This window comes from Peromyscus leucopus, chromosome 1, assembly GCF_004664715.2.
Source record: "Peromyscus leucopus breed LL Stock chromosome 1, UCI_PerLeu_2.1, whole genome shotgun sequence".
NCBI lineage: Eukaryota > Metazoa > Chordata > Mammalia > Rodentia > Cricetidae > Peromyscus > Peromyscus leucopus.
The window spans coordinates 44,447,890-44,467,181 of NC_051063.1; the positions used below are offsets into that span (position 1 = coordinate 44,447,890).

Here is a 19,292-nt window from a genome sequence, read left to right on the forward strand (position 1 = left end):
GGAATGTCGGGCAAGAGCCACGGCTGGAGCTACAGAAAGCACGTTGTGCACCCCATGAACTACAACTATCAGGAAGTCTCCTTTATCACAAATAAATGCTAATACGCTGCTGAAAGCCACTAGTGAGAAGCAAAGTAGACTATTATTTTTTACTTGTGGTTAATTTTAACCTTTGAGTCTCAATCTGTAGAACTGAAAATGGTTAGACGATATGTATTCTTATACATTAAACAACAGCTACCCGAAAAAATAATGTTGGTAAAAAGAAAAAGAACACTACTGCAAAATACATGAAATTTTAAAACCTTTTGTTTAAGATTTGGAACATGTGCTCATCTCAGTTTTTACCAAAGATGTACTTTCAAGATCAGTGAGAATGAATGTGCACCATTAAATGGATGTTAGTTCGAACCTGAGATATCATCAAGGGGAGGATGCAGGAATAACACATGTAAAACAGTTAATAAGACGTGCCACACAATAAACTGCCAGGTAGATCTGAACACAGGAACTTTCTACTGCTGTCTATAGAAATAAAAGACGCTTATGTAACTCAAGCACCACAACAATAACAAACAGCTTTTGCTTATAAGTAGAAAAGGACTCAAATACACTGGGAGAAAAACATGCTTTTAGGATTAATATGTTAAACATCTCAAACAGAACATGCACAGACATGTAGCACACATACATGTTCACAAGATGCACTGAGTTTTCCCAGTTGTTTATTAGTAGGCTAATACTAGTTCGAATCTTTCAGTTATTTGAGAAGTGCACGAAGAAAACCATCAACCTTCCTGTTTAAAGGTGCAGACGTTAATAGTTTTCCCAAGCTCAACAGAAAGCTTTCCCGGTGTGGCTGGCGCCTTTTCTTCGGTTTGCATTTTACTTACAAGTATTGCATTCATCCCTGATGCAATGGCATAGCTCAAACCTGACAGGCGTGCTGCATATGTATACTCTTTTAAATCATCCTTCAATAACCTGATAAACAGGTATGTCATGTTGCAATGGAGAGGATCAGCATAAATGTAGCGACTAACAAAAAGAAAAACAAAAGAGATGCTTTGATACCTCAAGTGGTGGCATGGTAATGAAGAAACATGACCGAAGAGTATGGATATGCAGCCTCATGGTCTGGCTCTTAAGGAAACAGGATAGGCCAACCTCACATTTTACAGACAGATGATTTCATTCTGCTTTTCTGAAGCTCAAGATTTCAGATACAGAATGGGTGAGAGCTAAACCTAGATTTGGGCACAATTTTGTTTGAGGAGGAAAAATGATATTCTGATGAAAGATGTTAAAAAAAAAATCAAGGAGACTCTGCATACTATGAATGGTACACAGTGGAATGTTAGAATAAAAGCTAACTTAAAAATTAAATGAAGAGAAAATATGGTTAAGCCATAAAGATTTTTTAAAAGAAATTAAACTCATACCCACAATTCAAAATGCTTCCATCAAATCAATATAAAAACCGTTGATGAGTGGAAGGCTCTGAGACATGGGTACTTACATACATCCCATAGATGGTATTTTGGAGGTCATAGCTCAGGCCTGCTAGCTCTGCTGCATATGCATACTCGTTGAGAGAGTCTTTGAGGAGCTCAAGGTACAAATAGGCCATGTTACAGTGCAAGGGGTCCACATAAGCAAATGGGCTGGAAGAAAATGTTGACAGTAAAAGAGCTGGTTTATTACTTCCCAACGTGCTGTGGCCTTTTGAGACAGGTGAGGAAATTGAGTATTAGTTCATATACTTTCCTGAGGACACGGCTGAATTCTTGAATCTGTTTCTCTTTGTCATGAGGAAGAAAAGGTCTGAGAAAGATGTCAGAAATACGCTACCTGTGTGCCCGGATGGCAATGAAGAACTGCTTATCCCAGATGGTGTAGGACAACGGTCCTCAACCTTCCCAACACTGTGGCCCTTTAATACAGTCCCCAGGTTGTGGTGACCCCCAACCATAAAATTATACTTGTTGCTACTTCATAACTGTGCTTTTGCTACTGTCATGAATCGTGATGTCAATATGTGATATGCAGGCGATCTGATATGTGACCCCTGTGATGGGTCACGACCCACACATTGAGAACCGCTGGCACAGGAGACCTATCCAACTAGAAAGGAAAGGCAGGTGAGAAAATGAAAAGGTCAAAGGGCACGGCTGTCCTTCAGCTGCTGGGAGGCATGACCGGGTGAGCTGATCCAGTGCCGGCGTGTCTTCTCTCTCCACAAGCTACACTCTTAAAGTACAGAAATGCGAGACTGGGAAACCTGTGTGCTCTAACTGGCCTTAAAGAGAAAGACTGAAAAGAACTGAGAAGATGTGAGCTTATCCCCAATCAACAGAACTAGAGCACTATCAGAACATTAATAAAGTTTGACACGTAACTAACTGCAGCTAGGACTAGAAAAGAATTACAGGATAAAAATATTTATGTGGGAGTGTGAAAGGAGAAGAAACAATGGTTAAATAGACCAGACGTCGACTTTCACCTCTCAGACAGGAAGCTATTTTCCCCAGGGCACCTGGGTTGGCGGCACTGGAGTCTGGGATTCAACCAAAGTTAGACAACCTGCTTAGTTGACTATACACCACTGCTTACCTTTATCAGCACAAGGAAAGAGCCCTGCATTCAACAGCGTGTGCCACCACACACTTACTACAGTGCTCTCTTGGCACTGAGAGCAGATAAGGAGCAATCGGGCAAAACTTCCTGAGTGCTCAGAGCTCAGAGGAAGAGACAAGCGATGTGCTCAAGCCTGATATACCAGGCGGTGTGCGGGTTAAGGGAAATGGGGAAGGAAAACTACTCCATGAGGTGAGACAGTTCATTAGGCCAGGGCGATCACGGGGCCCCCTGGGCCTGCACCCAAAGCAGGCAGGGGAGCAAGCCTTGGGGAGATATGGCAGGGGACAGGAGAACTTTCCTGACCACTGCTCCAGACCCAAGGAATGTGTTTCTGCCTCAGCTGGGAGCAGAGGAAAGGTTCTCTTCTACTTGTAGCACAGTAACCACACTGCACCGCACTACACTGCACTACACTGCACCACACTGTACCTCACTGCACTGTACCACACTACACCTCACCACACCACACTACACCACACTTGGATGCACTGAGAGCAATGCCAACTATTTTATCCAAGTTAATGATAAGGCAAAAACAGAAAAAATGCTTAGGCACTTGGGAAATTAAAATCAAAGAGAAAAATCTAAATGGGCGTTGCCATTTAATTCTCTCTTTTAAAAAACATATTCGTCTATCTGTGTGCACATCTATTATCTATTATATGGCACTTATAAAATTCAGAAGTCAACTTGTGGTACCTGGTTCTCTCCTGCCATATGAGTTCCAGGACTGAATTGAGTTGTCAGGTTTGGTGGGAACACCTTTACCTGTCGAGTTAATTTTCTTACAGTATTGCATATATAAATGTTCTTTAGACAGTGAGCAGCTTTGAACTTAAGGACACACACACGCACGCACGCACGCACGCACGCACGCACACACACACGCACCACAGGAGGTTGTTGGGTGAGTGACAGTGCCAGCCCATCAAAACCCAAGTAATGCCATGACAAAGTCACAGCAATATCTTTGGCAACTGGAGTGCCATCAGGTGGGGCTGAAAGTCAGTAGTGCCAAGATTGGTGGTTCAGTGCCATCTGACTCAAGCTTAGAAAAGAATTACAATGTCCTAAAATACCGAGTCACACAACTATGTGTGCAGGGCAGTGAGTAGACAACAGGATCCCACTGGAATATGTGAATTCTGGCAATCAGATACTACACATGTACATATGGGTCACTAGGTATACATAATTTCATCTTATTTCTCAAAAGGTGAAAGGACACACACAACATACACATACAATTTCTTTCTTTTCTTGTCTTTTTTTAGTTATTCAAGACAAGGTTTCTCTTGTCTTGCCCTGGCTGCCCTGGAACTTGCTCTGTATGTAGATCAGGCTGGCCTCAAACTCACAGAGATCCACCTGCGTCTGCCTCCCAAGTGCTGGGATTAAAGGTGTCTGCCACTACCACCACTAGCCAGTGATAAATTTGTTTTTAAGAGAACAATTATTTTAGAAATATAAAATTGTAGTATGATTCAGGTGTGGTAGTATACAACTGTAATCCCAACACTAAGGCTAATAAGACAGGTGAATAGCTAGTCTGTGTATTAGTTTACATTATTCTGAAGCATTCTAGGATTCGTCAGTTTAAAGCCAGTAAAACTTAACTATGAAATGCACACATCTGAGGATCAGGAAGGTGAAAACTGCAGTTTGCTGACCCCGGTTCAATGTCTGTAATGAGTTAGGTGTTCTGTGGGCTTTGCCCCTCTGAAGGATAAACTAGAGCCTGAAGAGCAACTCTGTATTTGTTAGAAAGCTTCATGCACAGACCTGTCTAAAAGGCAAACATCGTTACATGAAGTGTGTTTTTGAGTGTTATTTCAAAAAACCAAAAACCCACCTCTCTCCTCTTTGTGTGTGTATATATAAACACATTCATGTGTACATTTACACACACAAACGTGTATTTGTTTATTCACACCTGTACACATCCCTCGGTGAACACACACACACACACAATGCACAAACACACACACATGCATACATCCCCGAACAAGTTTTAGAAATTGAAAAAAAAGAAGAACCAAGAAAAACATTCTAATTATTAATTCTTTCCTCAATGAACCTTCGGATAAATTTATAACTTCTCCAGATTCCCCAAATCGTGAAGGCTAAGACGCCCCTCCTAATAAGAGCTACCATAAATCAATTCAGCTAAAGGGAATACTCATTGATGCAAGGAAGAATTAACTCTGGTTCTCAGCACTTCTTTTTTTTTTTTCCTTCGAGACAGGGTTTCTCTGTGTAGCTTTGCGCCTTTCCTGGATCTCGCTCTGTAGACCAGGCTGGCCTCAAACTCACAAAGATCCACCTGCTTCTGCCTCCTGAATGCTGGGATTAAAGGCATGCGCCACCACCACCTGGCCGTTTCTCAACACTTCTTAGCAACCTTTTCTTGTCTAGGAAAAAATCTAATCCTTATTATGTCAAGACTGGATGCTCAAGAAGAGAAAACTCAACAAAAACATAATTGTTGATTTCCTAAGTCAGATTCAACTACATACCTGAAAAACTCAAAGTTGAGACAAGCTTTCGGCAAGAAAAATTTATCATCTTGCTTGAACCACAGCTTACTCATGGCTGTATCCTGTGACAGAGAAACAGCTTGGTTAGGGAAACAGAGGCACACTCCATAAAAGTATCTGCTCAAAGCACTCTTCAAGTTGAGGGGCAACGGACACTATTCTGAAGCACCCAAGTTAGCAAGCAGAACAGACAGACTGCCAGCCCCTGTGGCAGACAGAAGCCACCCCTCTATGTCCCTTGGATGGGGAGATGTGAACATGGTGGAGGAGACAGATGGCAGACATTGGTACCAACTGTTCTGGCACCTTCTTTCTGGACACTGGGAGCCCGAGAGACACAGGACGCCTGTAGGACAGGTGTGTCAGCCAGCCTCTAGGGTGATCCATAACCCCGTTGGCTAGGATTCACACCCCTGTATAGTCCTGCTCTACTTAGAATTCACCTGCCTAAATGACAGAAAATGCCAGACTCAATGGTACTCCACCCCCAAGACTCAACTGTGAGACTGGCGGTCACCTTGCTCACTGACATGTCCCTTTCAGTCAGTCATCTGGGGAAAGCTGGGTGTCATGTCAAATAACTCTACAGAGCTGGCAAGTTCGAATGCTGAAGACCTAAGGCCTGTTAACAACCACAAAACTGAACCCGGGAGAGAATTCTCCAGCCCTGGCTTAGTCTTCCAGGAGTAAAGCTGCAGGCAAGACTTCAACCATAACCTCATTACAGAACTTGAAACGGAACTACTGACTCATGTCATTTCCAGATCCCTGGCCCTCAGAAAGTGGATCTTGTGGTTTTATCTGGCTTTTAAAAAGATGCTTGTGGGTTTTTTGTTTTGTTTTGTTTTGTTTTGTTTTTCGAGACAGGGTTTCTCTGTGTAGCTTTGCGCCTTTCCTGGAACTCACTTTGGAGACCAGGCTGGCCTCGAACTCACAGAGATCCGCCTGCCTCTGCCTCCCGGGTGCTGGGATTAAAAAAGCGTGTGCCACCACCGCCCGGCTGCTTGTGGTTTTTAAGCTGATAAGTTTTAGAATAATTTATTGCAGTAAAATGCTGCAGTAAACACACACACACAGAGATGAACACTCTAATAATAACTTATTTCACTTATTCTATACCAAGCATGCTCTCAAATGTTCATTTTAAACCTTGAAATCCTCTTAAGAGATATAAACAATTTCGTGTGCTCACTGCTTTACCCTGAGAAAACATGGGGGCAGGACTGCAATGCCAGAATTCGGAAGGCTAGAGAGGACTGATGAGGCCAGTTAGCTACGTCAGGTGCAAGGGGAGCCTGAGCTACTGACAGAGGCCCTGTCTAAAAACACAAGGCCTAAGGACATAGCTGAGTGGTAGAGTTTTTACCTAGCATGTGCAATGCCCTGGGCTCAAGCCCCAGAGCTGTACAAACAAATAAATCGATGAAGAGTGAGAGGAACATAGTGCAACAGCAAATGTGTGCTTAGCACAGCGCAGCCCTGTGTCCAGTCACTAACACCTCCACCCCAAAGCGAAAATTAATAAAAACAGTTCTCCTTTGCTTAACCATAATTCATTAAAGTCATCTTCAAAGAAAACCAGATGTCTCATTAATAACCTATTAAGATAAATAAATTTCATATTCTAAACAATGATTCTTGTCTTATCAACTTCATCTATTAGGTCATTTAAAGATTTTAAAAAAAAAAAAGGAAGGTAGTGTCTACAGTCCTGAGTTTTTTAAGTTTAGAAACAAGAATATGCTGCAACTTTTTTACACACATTATCCAAGGTGTGAAATAATGACTCGAAAAGAACATTCTGGAAAAGGAGGGGAGGCCTGTCAGTCACCCTTCCCCAACTTGCAACTCCAGGAGCTCCATGCAGCAACTATCCTACTCAGAACCTTTGTATTTGGGGCAGCAAACCTAACAGCTTCCCTCAGGCAGACTCTTCCAAGCGCCTGACCTGACCTTTCGAGAAGTGGCTCACACCCACTTCTTCATCAGATCTTCAGTGGGCATGAGGTGGCTCACACCCACTTCTTCATCAGATCTTCAGTGGGCATGAGGTGGCTCACACCCACTTCTTTCATCAGCTCTTCAGTGGGCATGAGGTGGCTCACACCCACTTCTTCATCAGATCTTCAGTGGGCATGAGGTGGCTCACACCCACTTCTTCATCAGATCTTCAGTGGGCATGAGGTGGCTCACACCCACTTCTTCATCAGATCTTCAGTGGGCATGAGGTGGCTCACACCCACTTCTTCATCAGATCTTCAGTGGGCATGAGGAAGAGGGACTGTTCAACAGACTTACAACCAACTAGAGCTGCTGCATCTTTAACTTCATAGTATTTCTTTGTTCTTTTATAGCATTTCTGTTACCGCATAGGATGTGATAAATCCTAAACTGACAAAGTACCAGATGTAAGAGACTGCCTCTTTCTATTTCTCCATGTAGTAGGTCTGACCTTTAAACTTAAAACCACTGATCTGTGGTATGGTAGCATATGCCTACAGCACAAGAAATTCAGGGGCTAAGGCAAGAGCATCACTTGACCCCCCCCCCAAGAGTTGGGTAACATAAGAAGAAACACCCATCACAAACAAACAAACAAACTACAGAGTCAACATATTACCTTAATAAGAGCAGGGTATGGTGTTGCATCTTTTTCTAATGACAAAATCTCAAAATTTGTAGGAATAAATTCATTCTTTGTTGGAAGTTTAAATTTCCCATTCAGTTCAGCATTTTGCCATTTCTAGATGAATAATAAAACACATACACACAAAAGCAATTATGAATATAACTCGAGTTAAAAATACTGTCTTTGGGCTGAGGCTGTGCCCTGGTTTGATTTTCAGCATCACACTGCAAAGCTGTAAGTGCTATCTGAGCCCACGGTTCATTCACTCTGCTATCCTAGTACTCAGGAAGCAGAAGCAGCCAGCCAGGGCTAGATAATGAGACCCCAACTACAAACAACGAAAAAAGGTGTCTTCGCTCAATGTAAACAAACAGGAAGGAGCCCTGTCATATATGAAGGGGCTACAAGCAGAATCAGTAGATGCTGAGGGATTTTCATGCAACTTGAGTGTATCTTTCTGGTACTAAGAGAGATTTTACATTCATCTATACTTTTTTTTTCCTTTCTGCAGCTTCTAATCAGCTGGTTAAAGAAAAATCTGAGTCTGTGGAACATTGAGAAGCTGATGGGATCATATTTGCTCTAGCTCTTTAAAAAATAATCATCTACACAGGGATATTTAAATCCACACTTTCAATTTGTTGTTGCCTCCATTTATGGCCTGAAGGCCAGGCTAACTGGGGGCTTCTTCCACTTTGGTACTTCTTATTTTTTCCACTGATTTATTTTGTATGCAGCCGCAGGCACACCACAGCACCATTGTGGAGGTCAGAGGACAACCTGTAGGAATCAGTTATCTCCTCCTTCCACGCACCAGGCGGATTCTGGGACTGAAGTTGGCAGCAAGTGCCTTTACCCACTGAGCACCCCCACAACTCATCACTTCAGTCTCAAGGCCTGGCCGGTATTTTTTCCAGAAAACATGCAAACTATCAGGTAAGCCAATAATTCGAGACAAGGTTAAAACAAAGACAAGATTTAAGTTGAGATTGACACGTGATCTGCTTCCAACAGCTAAGCAGGACAGACCACAGGTCAATGACTGTCGAACCCTAATTTACACACTGTATTGGCTGGGGAGATGGCTCACTGTTAAAGGCTCAGGCTCACAACTAAAAGGCTTTTTATGATTGAAAACCTAGAGGGGCAAACAAGATGCAGTCACTTGTCACCAACTGCTACAGTTCAAATTTGGGGTCCACACACATGGTATCTGGCACAGGCAAAGTAGAGATGTTGACCAGAGTTTTGAAGCTGCAACCTGTCTCCAGAAAGGCTGAGCTGAGGCTAATAAACACACAACAGGCCATCTCACTGCTGAACTGCCAGATGAACTTAAAAAAATTCTCCAGGGCCAGATTGCTCACACACCTTTAATCCCAGCATTTGGGATCTCATGCCTTTGATCCCAGTACTTGGGAGGCACACCAGGGAAAAGAAAACAGGAAGTGATATGGCTGGGTGGAGACAGGAGCTCAGTCCCTTTTTGGCTGAGGAATTGGCGAGGTTAAGAGGTGGCTGTGGCTTGCTCCTTTGTTTCTCTGATCTTTCAGCATTTACCCAGATATTTGGCTCCAGGTTTTTATATTAAGACCAATTAGAATTCATGCTACACAGCATTGACTGAAAAAAGCTGAGTTTTCTTCAGTTTAGGAACATGGACTTAATTGCATGTCAGAGCTCCATAAAGCATCAGTGATAATTTTTTTTCTTACATTCTTGCTTTTTTTTTAGACCAGAGAGATGGCTCATCAGGTACAGGCGCTGGCCACACCAGCCAGGACACCTGAGCTCCATCCCTGGAACCCATGTGGAGCTAGAAGGAGAGAACTGACCATACTAAGCTGTCCTGACCTCCACACACATATCATGCACACACAATAAATAAAAATTTAAATATTTCTTTTCCTGGATTGTTGCTAAAAAAAAAAAAAGTTCATTACTTATAAGGTTTTCTGGTACTTTTGAGTAATAGACCCAAATTCAACGGTCCACAGCCAACAAGGCAAGAAAGAAAAAGATTCTACATGGCTAAGTAAAGCCTCGGAAAAACTGATAAATGTGGAAGAACACAGTCTAAGCACACTGGAAATAAATCACAGTTCTCTTATATTGACAAAAACGAGTAATCAGACAATGAGGGTAAAACATGACGCTACCAAAAAGTCAAGACTGTGAGTCCCAGGCAGGACCACAGCACCAGCTCTCCCCAGCTGACGCCTGTCTTCCAGGTCTCCTACTCCCTCGCCTCTTCTTGCCTTCCTGGTACTGTGCAACTGTGGTCGCCACACTTCAGTGCTTAGAAGCATGAAGCTGGGAGTCTGTTTCACAGCCCTGCGGTTTGATAAACACATGGGAAGGTGCCAGAGCACATTACTTCATGTAAAACCCCACCCTCCAGCTCTCGGTTCCCCTTCCACTCTTCCCAGGACAGTAAGGACAGCGCTGGGCCACCACTCTCCGTACTCTGTTGAAGGTTTGAGGGAATCCGTGTTCTCCTGGTTCCCCACACCTCAGGCTCATTCACAGGTGACTTAGCCTACCTGAATGACTTCCTCTGGGATAGCTTCTTGCTTGTACTGGGTTCCATACCATTGCTCCGTGCGGTCAGTTTTCCCTTCAAATGATTTGGAAACTATTGCCACCCTTGAGACAGAGGGAAGACAAACAAAAGCATGTAAACTTATGACACGTATATGGAGAGACTCTGACTCATGAAAATGTAAATGATGTCCAAGGACGTGCTGGGCCTTAGCCTGCTGCTGTGGTAAATACCAGGCCCCAAAGCATGCTGGGAAGAAAGGGTTGATGTCATCTTGCAGGTCACAGTCCTCCACTGAGGGATGTCAGGGCAGGAACCTGGCAGGCAGGAACGGAAACAGAACCACTGCTCCTCGTGGCTATCTCAGCTTGCTTTTGAAACAGAATTCAGAACCACTGCCCAGGGCTGGACACTCCCTCACCCACATCAGCATTAGTCAGGAAAATGGCCGATCAACTCGACTATAAGCCAATCTGACGGAGGCATTTTCTCAACTGAGGTTCTTTTCTCACACGACCCTAGCTTGTGTCAACTTAACAAAAAATAACCACCTCTTAAAAACCCAATAAATAGGCAACACATGCACAGGCTTCTGATACAGTCCACTATCCTGTGGTTACAGCTCATTGTTTTTTGTGTGGAAGGGTGCTACAGGAGAGATTCTTCTAGGCATGCTATTGACTAATTTAAAAAAGAACAAAGGGGGGGGGGCACCTCTTTGTAATCCCAGCTGAGCTGGGAGCATCATGAGTTGGAGGCCAGCCTGAGCTACACAGTTAGACTCTGTCTCAAGAGGGTCCATCTAGTGATCACACAGGCTTCAAATGTGGGCTGGAGGTGCGGAACACGTGGACCAGGTGTGAGGCCGTGGACTCAATCCTTAGCACAGAAGTAAAACATCAAGACCCTCCCTTTCCCCACAAACCCAAAGAAACCTTTACTAACTTGTTATTTTCTGCTCTGTGTTCTTTCCCTAGCAGAAACTAATACCAAATTTCTCTACTCCATGCACACTGGTCTGCCTGCCACTAGAGGAGAGAACAAGAAGAAACACCCACCACCTGGACTTTTAAAAAAATCTATCTTTACTGGGCGGTGGTGGCACACGACTATAATCCTAGCACTCGGGAGGCAGAGCCAGGCAGATCTCTGTGAGTTCAAGGCCAGCCTGGTCTACAGAGCCAGATCCAGGACAGGCCCAAAACTACACAGAGAAACCCTGTCTCAAAAAACCAAAAACCAAAACAAACAAACAAACAAATCTATCTTTGATGAGACACCAGAAACTAGCTAAAAGATAACTCAAATGGGAATGGTCAAGAAATGTAATGTTTTGAATGAGAAATGTCCACTATAGTTGGAGCATTTGGATGCTTGGTCCCTAGTTGGTAGCCCTGTTGGGTAGATGTAGGAAGCGTGGCCTTCCTGGAGGAAGCATTTCACTGGGGACAGTTTTGGAATACTCAAAGATTCCTGCCATTCCTGGTTCGCCCCCTCTGCTCCACAGTTGCAGCTCAAGAGGCGAATCCTCAGCTTCCTGCCTCCGGTGCCATGCCTGCTGGATGTCGCCAGTCCCCTGCCATGCTGCTCTCTCACGCTTCTGGAACCAAAAGCCAAATCAAATCTTCTTCTGTAAACTGCCTTGGCCATGGCGTTTTAGCACAGCCACAGAAAAGTAACTAATACACGGAGGGAAGGTAGAGGTGAAATGTCCAAAGGCAAAGACTATTCTAAGAACCACTGGGCTGCGGATGTACGTCAACGGCAGAGCACTAGCATATCATATCATATCATATCATATCATATCATATCATATCATATCATACCACACCATGAGATATACTGTAAGCTTGACCTCAAGCACCATGAGGAACAGGGACAGGAAAATGGAAGCTTTTTATCAGCAAAATCCATAAGCTTTTCCTGGGGAGCAACATCAGAGACGCTTCTGTCTTACCCATCTATGCTGAAATCCACCAGCACAACTCTCCTGGGACAAAGCCTGTTTTGAACCTTTTGGATCGAGGAACTCTAGTCAATTAGCTTGTCTGGGGTGGCATGCAGTCAGCTGGTTCTGCTTCTCCCTTATGGTCCAACTCAAATAACCAGGTCTATGTCAGCACTTATTTGCTTCCATCTGTCCTGAGGCATTTGGTTGCAGCCTCTGCATGCTGCCCTCACAGCTGAAAGCCTATCAAAACACCCTCTGCTCAAACCATTCACTTTCAGAATCTCCTTTCTTTTCCCATTTTCATGTATCATGAATGTGTTGTGCGTATGGGGTGTGTGCTGGTAATTGGTTTTACTCTAGGTCTTAAAATAATGATGATGATGATGATGATGATGATGATGATGATGATGATGATACGCTGCTATACCCATAGATCTATGCCTTATTCAGCCATCATCAGAGAGGCCTCCTCCTGCAGCAGATGGGAACAAATACAGAGAACAAATACAGAGAACCATAGCTAGACTCCTAAACGTGGAAATGAGTGGGTCTCTGATTCTAGTGCCTTCTCATTGGGGCTCTTTTATTTTCTGTTGACTTGTCTTATACAACGTCAATACAATGGTTTTCATTTTATCTTATTATATTTTATTTTGTTATGTGTTGTCTAGAAGCCTGTTCTTCTCTAATGAGAGACAGAAAGGGAGTGCATCTGGATGGGAGAGGAGGTGGGGAGGAACTAGGAGGAGTAGACGGAGGGGAAACTGTATTTAAATCATATTGTATGAGAAAGAATCTATGTTTCATAAAAGGGGGGAGAAGAAAAGAAAAAGCAGTTAGAATGCAGGCTGACTTCAAGTTGGCAAAAACATGTTCAGGAATGCAGGCACTGGATAGGATCCATCTGGAAACAGGTTTCCTGAGTACAGATATTAAAAGACAGTATGGTTTCCAGGGAATGACTTCTCATGAGACTTTTGCAAACAATGTCTGAAAGAAAAAGAAGACAACAGCTGGAGAATGGGAAGAGGTCTCCCAGGATTCAGTTACTGGAAAAGCACAGGCTGACAAGTAGAAACCTGGATGAGGTAGATACTCTGACTCAAGTTCTTTGAGATCTTGCCAAAATCTCAGTGAAGATCTAAATTAGCCAGTCTCTTGGCCTTTCCAGGCATCCGTTTCATCAGTTTTTTTCCCAAAGGAGATTCAAACTAGATTAGCTTTATTCTTTCACTAGTAGAATCCTACAATTTCAGAACAAATTAGATTTCTGTTTGTTTCTGATGCTAGGATTAAACCCAGCACCTTGCACATGGGAAGTACAAGTACTACCACTAAGTTACACCCTCAACCCTTCAAATTAGATTTTTAAAAGATATACACAGAAGAAAAAAGTGCAAAACAAACAAACCAAAGTTCAATTGATAAAACAAAATCAAAGAATAACAGCAAAAGACAAGTGCTGAGGAAATTCAGACTTGTGAAAAAACGCTGAATCGTGCGTGCGTGGGGGGGTGGGTGTGTGTGCACGTGCGTGCGTGCGTGCGTGTGTGTGTGTGTGTGTGTGTGTGTATGTATGTGTGTGTATGTGTGTGTGTGTGTGTGTCTTCTTAACCACTGAGGCCCCACTCCAGCCCTTATATGTGCTTCTGAAACTAAAGAAGATTTACTTAAACTAAGTAAGGAAGAGGACAAATGAGGCTAGAAGTGTGAGGAACATTCAGTCAACTCTTCTTGACCCCCACACCAGTTTGGATTCTGAAAAGAAACACAGTTCTTACCTAGAGGAAACTCATACTCAAGAGAACACATGGCTTAAAGCATTCATATCCATAAAATAGAAATAAAATTTTTTAAAAAAGGAAATTGTGTCAAGCTAATCTCATGTTAAAAGAGATGATGCTTGTCTTACTACATTATCTTTGTTTTTTGTTGTGTTTTGGGTTTTTTTTTTTTTTTTTTTTTTTTTTTTTGGTTTTTCGAGACAGGGCTTCTCTGCGTAGCTTTGCACCTTTCCTGGAGCTCACTTGGTAGCCCAGGCTGGCCTCGAACTCACAGAGATCCGCCTGCCTCTGCCTCCCGAGTGCTGGGATTAAAGGCGTGTACCACCACCACCCGGCTTCTACATTATCTTTGGAAAAATACCATGGATCTTTAAACTGTGTCAGTGAACCCAAAAAAAAAAAAAAAGTGGCGGCTCAGGATAGGTGATCCAAGTGAGTCAGATGAAATCCCAGCTCCAAGCCCAGATGCTCACGTTCTGTGACATACAAGGAAGTAACAAACTCTAACGGGACCACTGCTCATCTTCCTTTGGAAAGGCTGGAGGATATGAAAAGAGGCAGAACAGTAGAGATGGGCAAACACTTGTGTTCTTAAAAAGAGAAAGGAGTAGAACCTGAGCTCCATAAGCCAAGCACAGAATACTGACAGAATTCTACAGCCAATCGTTAAGACTGAAACAGACCAGAAGCCAGGCCCTGAGTGGATTCACCCTGAATAACAACTCCCAAATGAATAGAATCACTCTGACTTAAGTGAGGCACATAGAAAAGATAGTCTTGCTGCACCGAGGTGGAATATGATAAACACACCAAAGGCATACAGAGGAGAGTTATGATACTGAAGTAGAAACAGGTAATATCCATGGACCAGTGAACAGTACCAACACTGAAGAGAAATTTCTCTACCTCTGCACTAAACGAGTTCCCATCATTAGAGGAATTCAGACCGAGGACGGTCATTGCTTAAGTGATACAGCATAAGCAGAGCAGACTGGTGGGCTGCTTCCAATAACCCCTCACATTCTTTTCATTCTGAGGACTCCTTTCCTGGTTGCAATGGTAAACTTGTCTCGGTGGGATTTAAAAAGTAATTGTACATTAGAGCAATACAGTTCTCGCCTGGCAGCGGGCAAGATGTCCCAGGCTGTTCTGCACATCCTTAGTGACCGACCTGTCGCAGTAACGATGACAGCAACCACAGAGTCTAATCTAAGCCTCTACAGAAAAACACTGCTCTTTAAGGCGATGGTGAGAGGAAAAGGAGATTCTTAAAGTCTAATTGCACAAGATATCAAATTGAGAAACATGTAATTTAATCAAAAGTAAAGCACAGGCTCAAGCAGGTTCACTTCTAAAAATGTTGGTACTGACAAGCAAATATTACTTTTTAAATCACGATTTTTCAAGTGTGTGTGTGTTTGCAGGCACCCGTGAGCGCATGTCGTGTATGTGGGTACACATGCTACGTTGTGCATGCATGGTCAGAAAACAACTTTGTGGAGTCAGTTTTTTCTTTCACCTTGGGATCAAATTCAGGTCGTCGGGCTTGCATGCTAAGCATGTTCACTTGATAATACATTTTGGGATCCTGTATACCCTTTGTGTGTGTGTGTGTGTGTGTGTGTGTGTGTGTGTGTGTGTGACAGGGTCTTGCTATATAGCCTAGGCTGGCCTCAAACTCAAACTTGCCACACCCACAGATGTTTTGTACTTTCTTTCTTTTCTTTTCTTTTTTTTTAAAAAGATTTATTTATTTATTTATTTATTTATTTATTTATTTATTTATTTATTATGTATACAGCATGTATGACTGTGGTTGCAGGGAATTGAACTCAGGACCTCTGGAAGAGCAGTCAGTGCTCTTAACCTCTGAGCCATCTCTCCAGCCCGTTTTGTAGTTTCTGTGTGAAGGCCTTGTTTACTTCTGGTTGAACTCCCAAGTATTTTACAGGTTGGTTTGTTTGGGATTTTTTGTTTTGTTTTGTTTTCCAGTTTCTCTGTGCAGTCCTGTCTGTCCTGGAACTTGCTCTGTAGCTCTGCCTGCCTTTGGGATTAACATGTTGGGATTAAGGCATGCACCACCACTGCCCAGCTGGCTTTATTGTTTTTATAACTATTTTAACTTCTTCATTTTCTGTCTAAACATAGGAATGAGTTCAGGAGACAGGCTTACAGCCTCACTTGTGCTGGGTCACTTTCTAGCATCTGAATCATGCAGACTCTACCACATCCCCACCTAGGGATGAGCAACTCTCTTTACATTAGAATCGACTGTCAACTTTCTCTATTATTACTCACTGACAAAAAGGACCGGTCTGGACTTTTCCATTCTTCAGTATTTAAGTAAATTATCTTACGCTGAAGGCGCTGCTGTCAGAGGGCAGTGACAGCCCGCAGATCTTAGCTTCTGTTAGCATCTCGTTTTTGAGTAAGACTGTCCATATTATGATCAGATATGGAGTAAAAGGGATTAGACAAGTACGGCAATAAGACTGACTGGGCGCCAGGCGTGGTGGGGCACACCTGTGATCTCACACCCGGGAGCTGACGGCAGGAGGCTTAGGAGGAGTTCAGGCTTACCCACAGCCACACAGTGAGCGGGAGGCCAGCCTGGACCACGGGAGACGGTGTGGCTGTGCACGCCTGGAATCCCAGCTCCGAAGAAGAGGGGGAGAACTGAGGCAGCTTTGAAGCCAGCCAGGGCTAAAACGTGAGGCCTCCTCTTTAGAAAAACAAAACCTGGTCTGGAGAGATGGTCCAGCGGTCTTCCAGCACCTAAATTCAGTTCCTGACACACACACTGGGTGACTCACAACTGCCTGTAACTCCAGCTCCAGAGGATCCAATGCCCTGACTTCTAAGGGCACCCTTACACATGTGGTACACACTACACAAAAGACATGTAGAAATTAAATCAAAATAAATCTTAAAAACAAACAAAAACTGAACATAAGACATACTGTAATTTGTTATGATTGGATACATGAAAACAGAGATTTAATCTCTCAGTGATCGCATAACTTATTTTCAATGGGACAGATTTCTAAACTTTGACTCTTAATGTATTTTTTTTTAACTAAAAACTAAGGCATTGTATTAGCCTTTAACAAAGTTTGATAATAATCTGTACTAATCCAAACACTTTCTCCATTTCTTCACTAAATAAGATACTCGGCTAAATCCAAGCTCCAGATGGACAGGTCAGAGCTGTGCTGCTGGTGAGAGGCCACCTGCTGGGAAGACCCTTCCATCCCCCGGTATGAGAAGTTAGAGTACAGGAAAAACTGAGTTTGAATTTGTTTTCCTTTTATATCAGTTCTATCACTGGACTTGGAGAACAAATGAAGAGAGACGGGTTGGCATTGGCTCATTAGACTGTCATCTACTTTTGCAGTCAATTTTAGGTTGTATGTTGAGACAAGGTTTCATGTAACACAAATTGGTCTCAAACTCACTATATAACTAGGGCTGGTCTTAAATGCTTCCTTCCCAAGTGCTGGAATTATGGGTGAGCACCATCGTGACAGGCTGGTAATCAGACCTGACTGAAAAAGTTCAAAGGCTCGGCGGGGCACACCACCATCAGACCGCAGCACTCTGAAAACAGGCAGGCATATTTCTGTGAGTGTGAGGCCAGCCTGATCTTCATAGTAGGCTCCAGGTCACCCAAGGCTACATAATGAGAGTTTGTCTCAAAAGTAAATAAGTAAAAATAAAAGCGTTTTGTTCACATCATGAATTTTTAGATTCTAATCATGAGAAAAGTTTAGTATGTAAGAGTAAAATCTGTAGATAACTCACCGGACATTTTCTGGTCTGAGCTTATCAAGAACCATGTCTATCAAGTCGGGTCTAAATTCTTCCAGTAAATATTCAGCTGTGAGCACTCCATTTAGGGGATAATACTTTGAAAAAAGGAAAATATAAATAGTTAATATTTGAAGGCTACCCCAGTTTATTAATGTAAGCAGATTTCTAATAAATTAAGTTTGTTATTTTATATGTCCCTTTCCCTCAATTCATTTTATTCTATTAGCAAACACTCTGTGACCCAGCATGTTACTTGGCTCTCTCTACCACATCTTTATCTTCTACAGTGCCAGAGACTAAACCAGGACCTGTGCAAACACAGCAGATCCGTCCTCAGCCATTCCTGGCCCGACCTGCCACAACCTCAAGTCTCATAATAATGTTATCATTCTGCCAAGTACACTGTCAATCTTATATAGACTTGAATTACTCAGACTAAAAATCTTTTTGGTGGTGGGGGGAGGGAGAGTAGGATCTTATTCTGTAGCCCAGGCTAGCCTGGAACTCAACATCCTACCTCAGCCTTCTAAAAGCATGAGCCACCACACCTGGCTCTCATGTTTCTTTTGAGGAAAAGTACAGTATTTCTGGTTAAAAATTGGTGTTTGCGAATGAAGAAAATTTGAGAATGAAATACTGGCACCTACAGGATTGTTAATATACAGTGCACATGTATCTTTATAAATAATTTTCTCTCAAATGTCTATGAATGAAATCAAACAGTTACAAAATGGTCTTACTAGAAAAGTAAGTTATCGTGGAGAACCTAGGTCGAGAGCATGCGGTGATAAACCACGGTGGTTCAGACTGAAGTGGTGACGGAATGGGGAAAGCTGACGATATGAAATGTTCAGAGGCAGCGCTCAACAGACGCTGTAGAACTGAAAGATGCCGCCAATCAGCCAAACGCCCGTGTAATGAAAATAGCAGAGAGGGTATTTTTTAGGATAAGGAGCTGTAATATTCCAAACATTCCTGTCCTCAGAGGTTGCCCAGTGCTAAAAGGTCCGGCTGTCTGAGTCCCAACTGTATCATTTGTGTAGCACTGTAGTAGCACACAAAGACCTAAAAGATCCACACATCGCTGCAGACAGGAAAACCAACTTACATGCAATTTTCCTGCAAGCTTGGATGTGTAGCCTCGTGGTCTCTCTTTGTCTTTAAACCTAAAGGCAACAGCATTCAAGTCCTAAAACAGAAATTAGACGTAAGCCAATTATTCAGAAATACATTTTCAGTGTTTTGTTTGAACTCTTTGTACTCTAATTTTATCACCATTACACTTAAGAAAAACTGGCAGTACTTGATTTAGGAATGTATAAGACATGGAAAAAAGTAACTTAAAACTTATCAACATAGGCTTAAAATAAAAATAAGTAAACAATTCTAAATGAAGGTA

General features: G+C 42.8%; 1 protein-coding gene across 3 annotated transcripts in view; it reads right to left on the reverse strand.

Moving 5' to 3' along the window:
• Positions 1 to 19,292, reverse strand: part of Ide (insulin degrading enzyme) — a 97,298-nt gene that overhangs the window by 26,181 nt on the left and 51,825 nt on the right. For 2 of the 3 annotated variants that reach the window (XM_028882891.2, XM_037206552.1), the window contains exons 10-15: positions 19,002 to 19,082; positions 17,885 to 17,988; positions 10,350 to 10,452; positions 7,798 to 7,920; positions 5,157 to 5,239; positions 1,520 to 1,664 (exon numbers count right to left, since the gene is read on the reverse strand). In XM_028882891.2, coding sequence (XP_028738724.1) covers positions 1,520 to 1,664; positions 5,157 to 5,239; positions 7,798 to 7,920; positions 10,350 to 10,452; positions 17,885 to 17,988; positions 19,002 to 19,082 — 639 coding nt within the window. Of the gene's footprint in view, positions 1 to 893; positions 1,039 to 1,519; positions 1,665 to 5,156; positions 5,240 to 7,797; positions 7,921 to 10,349; positions 10,453 to 17,884; positions 17,989 to 19,001; positions 19,083 to 19,292 lie in introns of all 3 variants that reach the window. The other variant, XM_028882892.2, reaches the window with a different exon arrangement.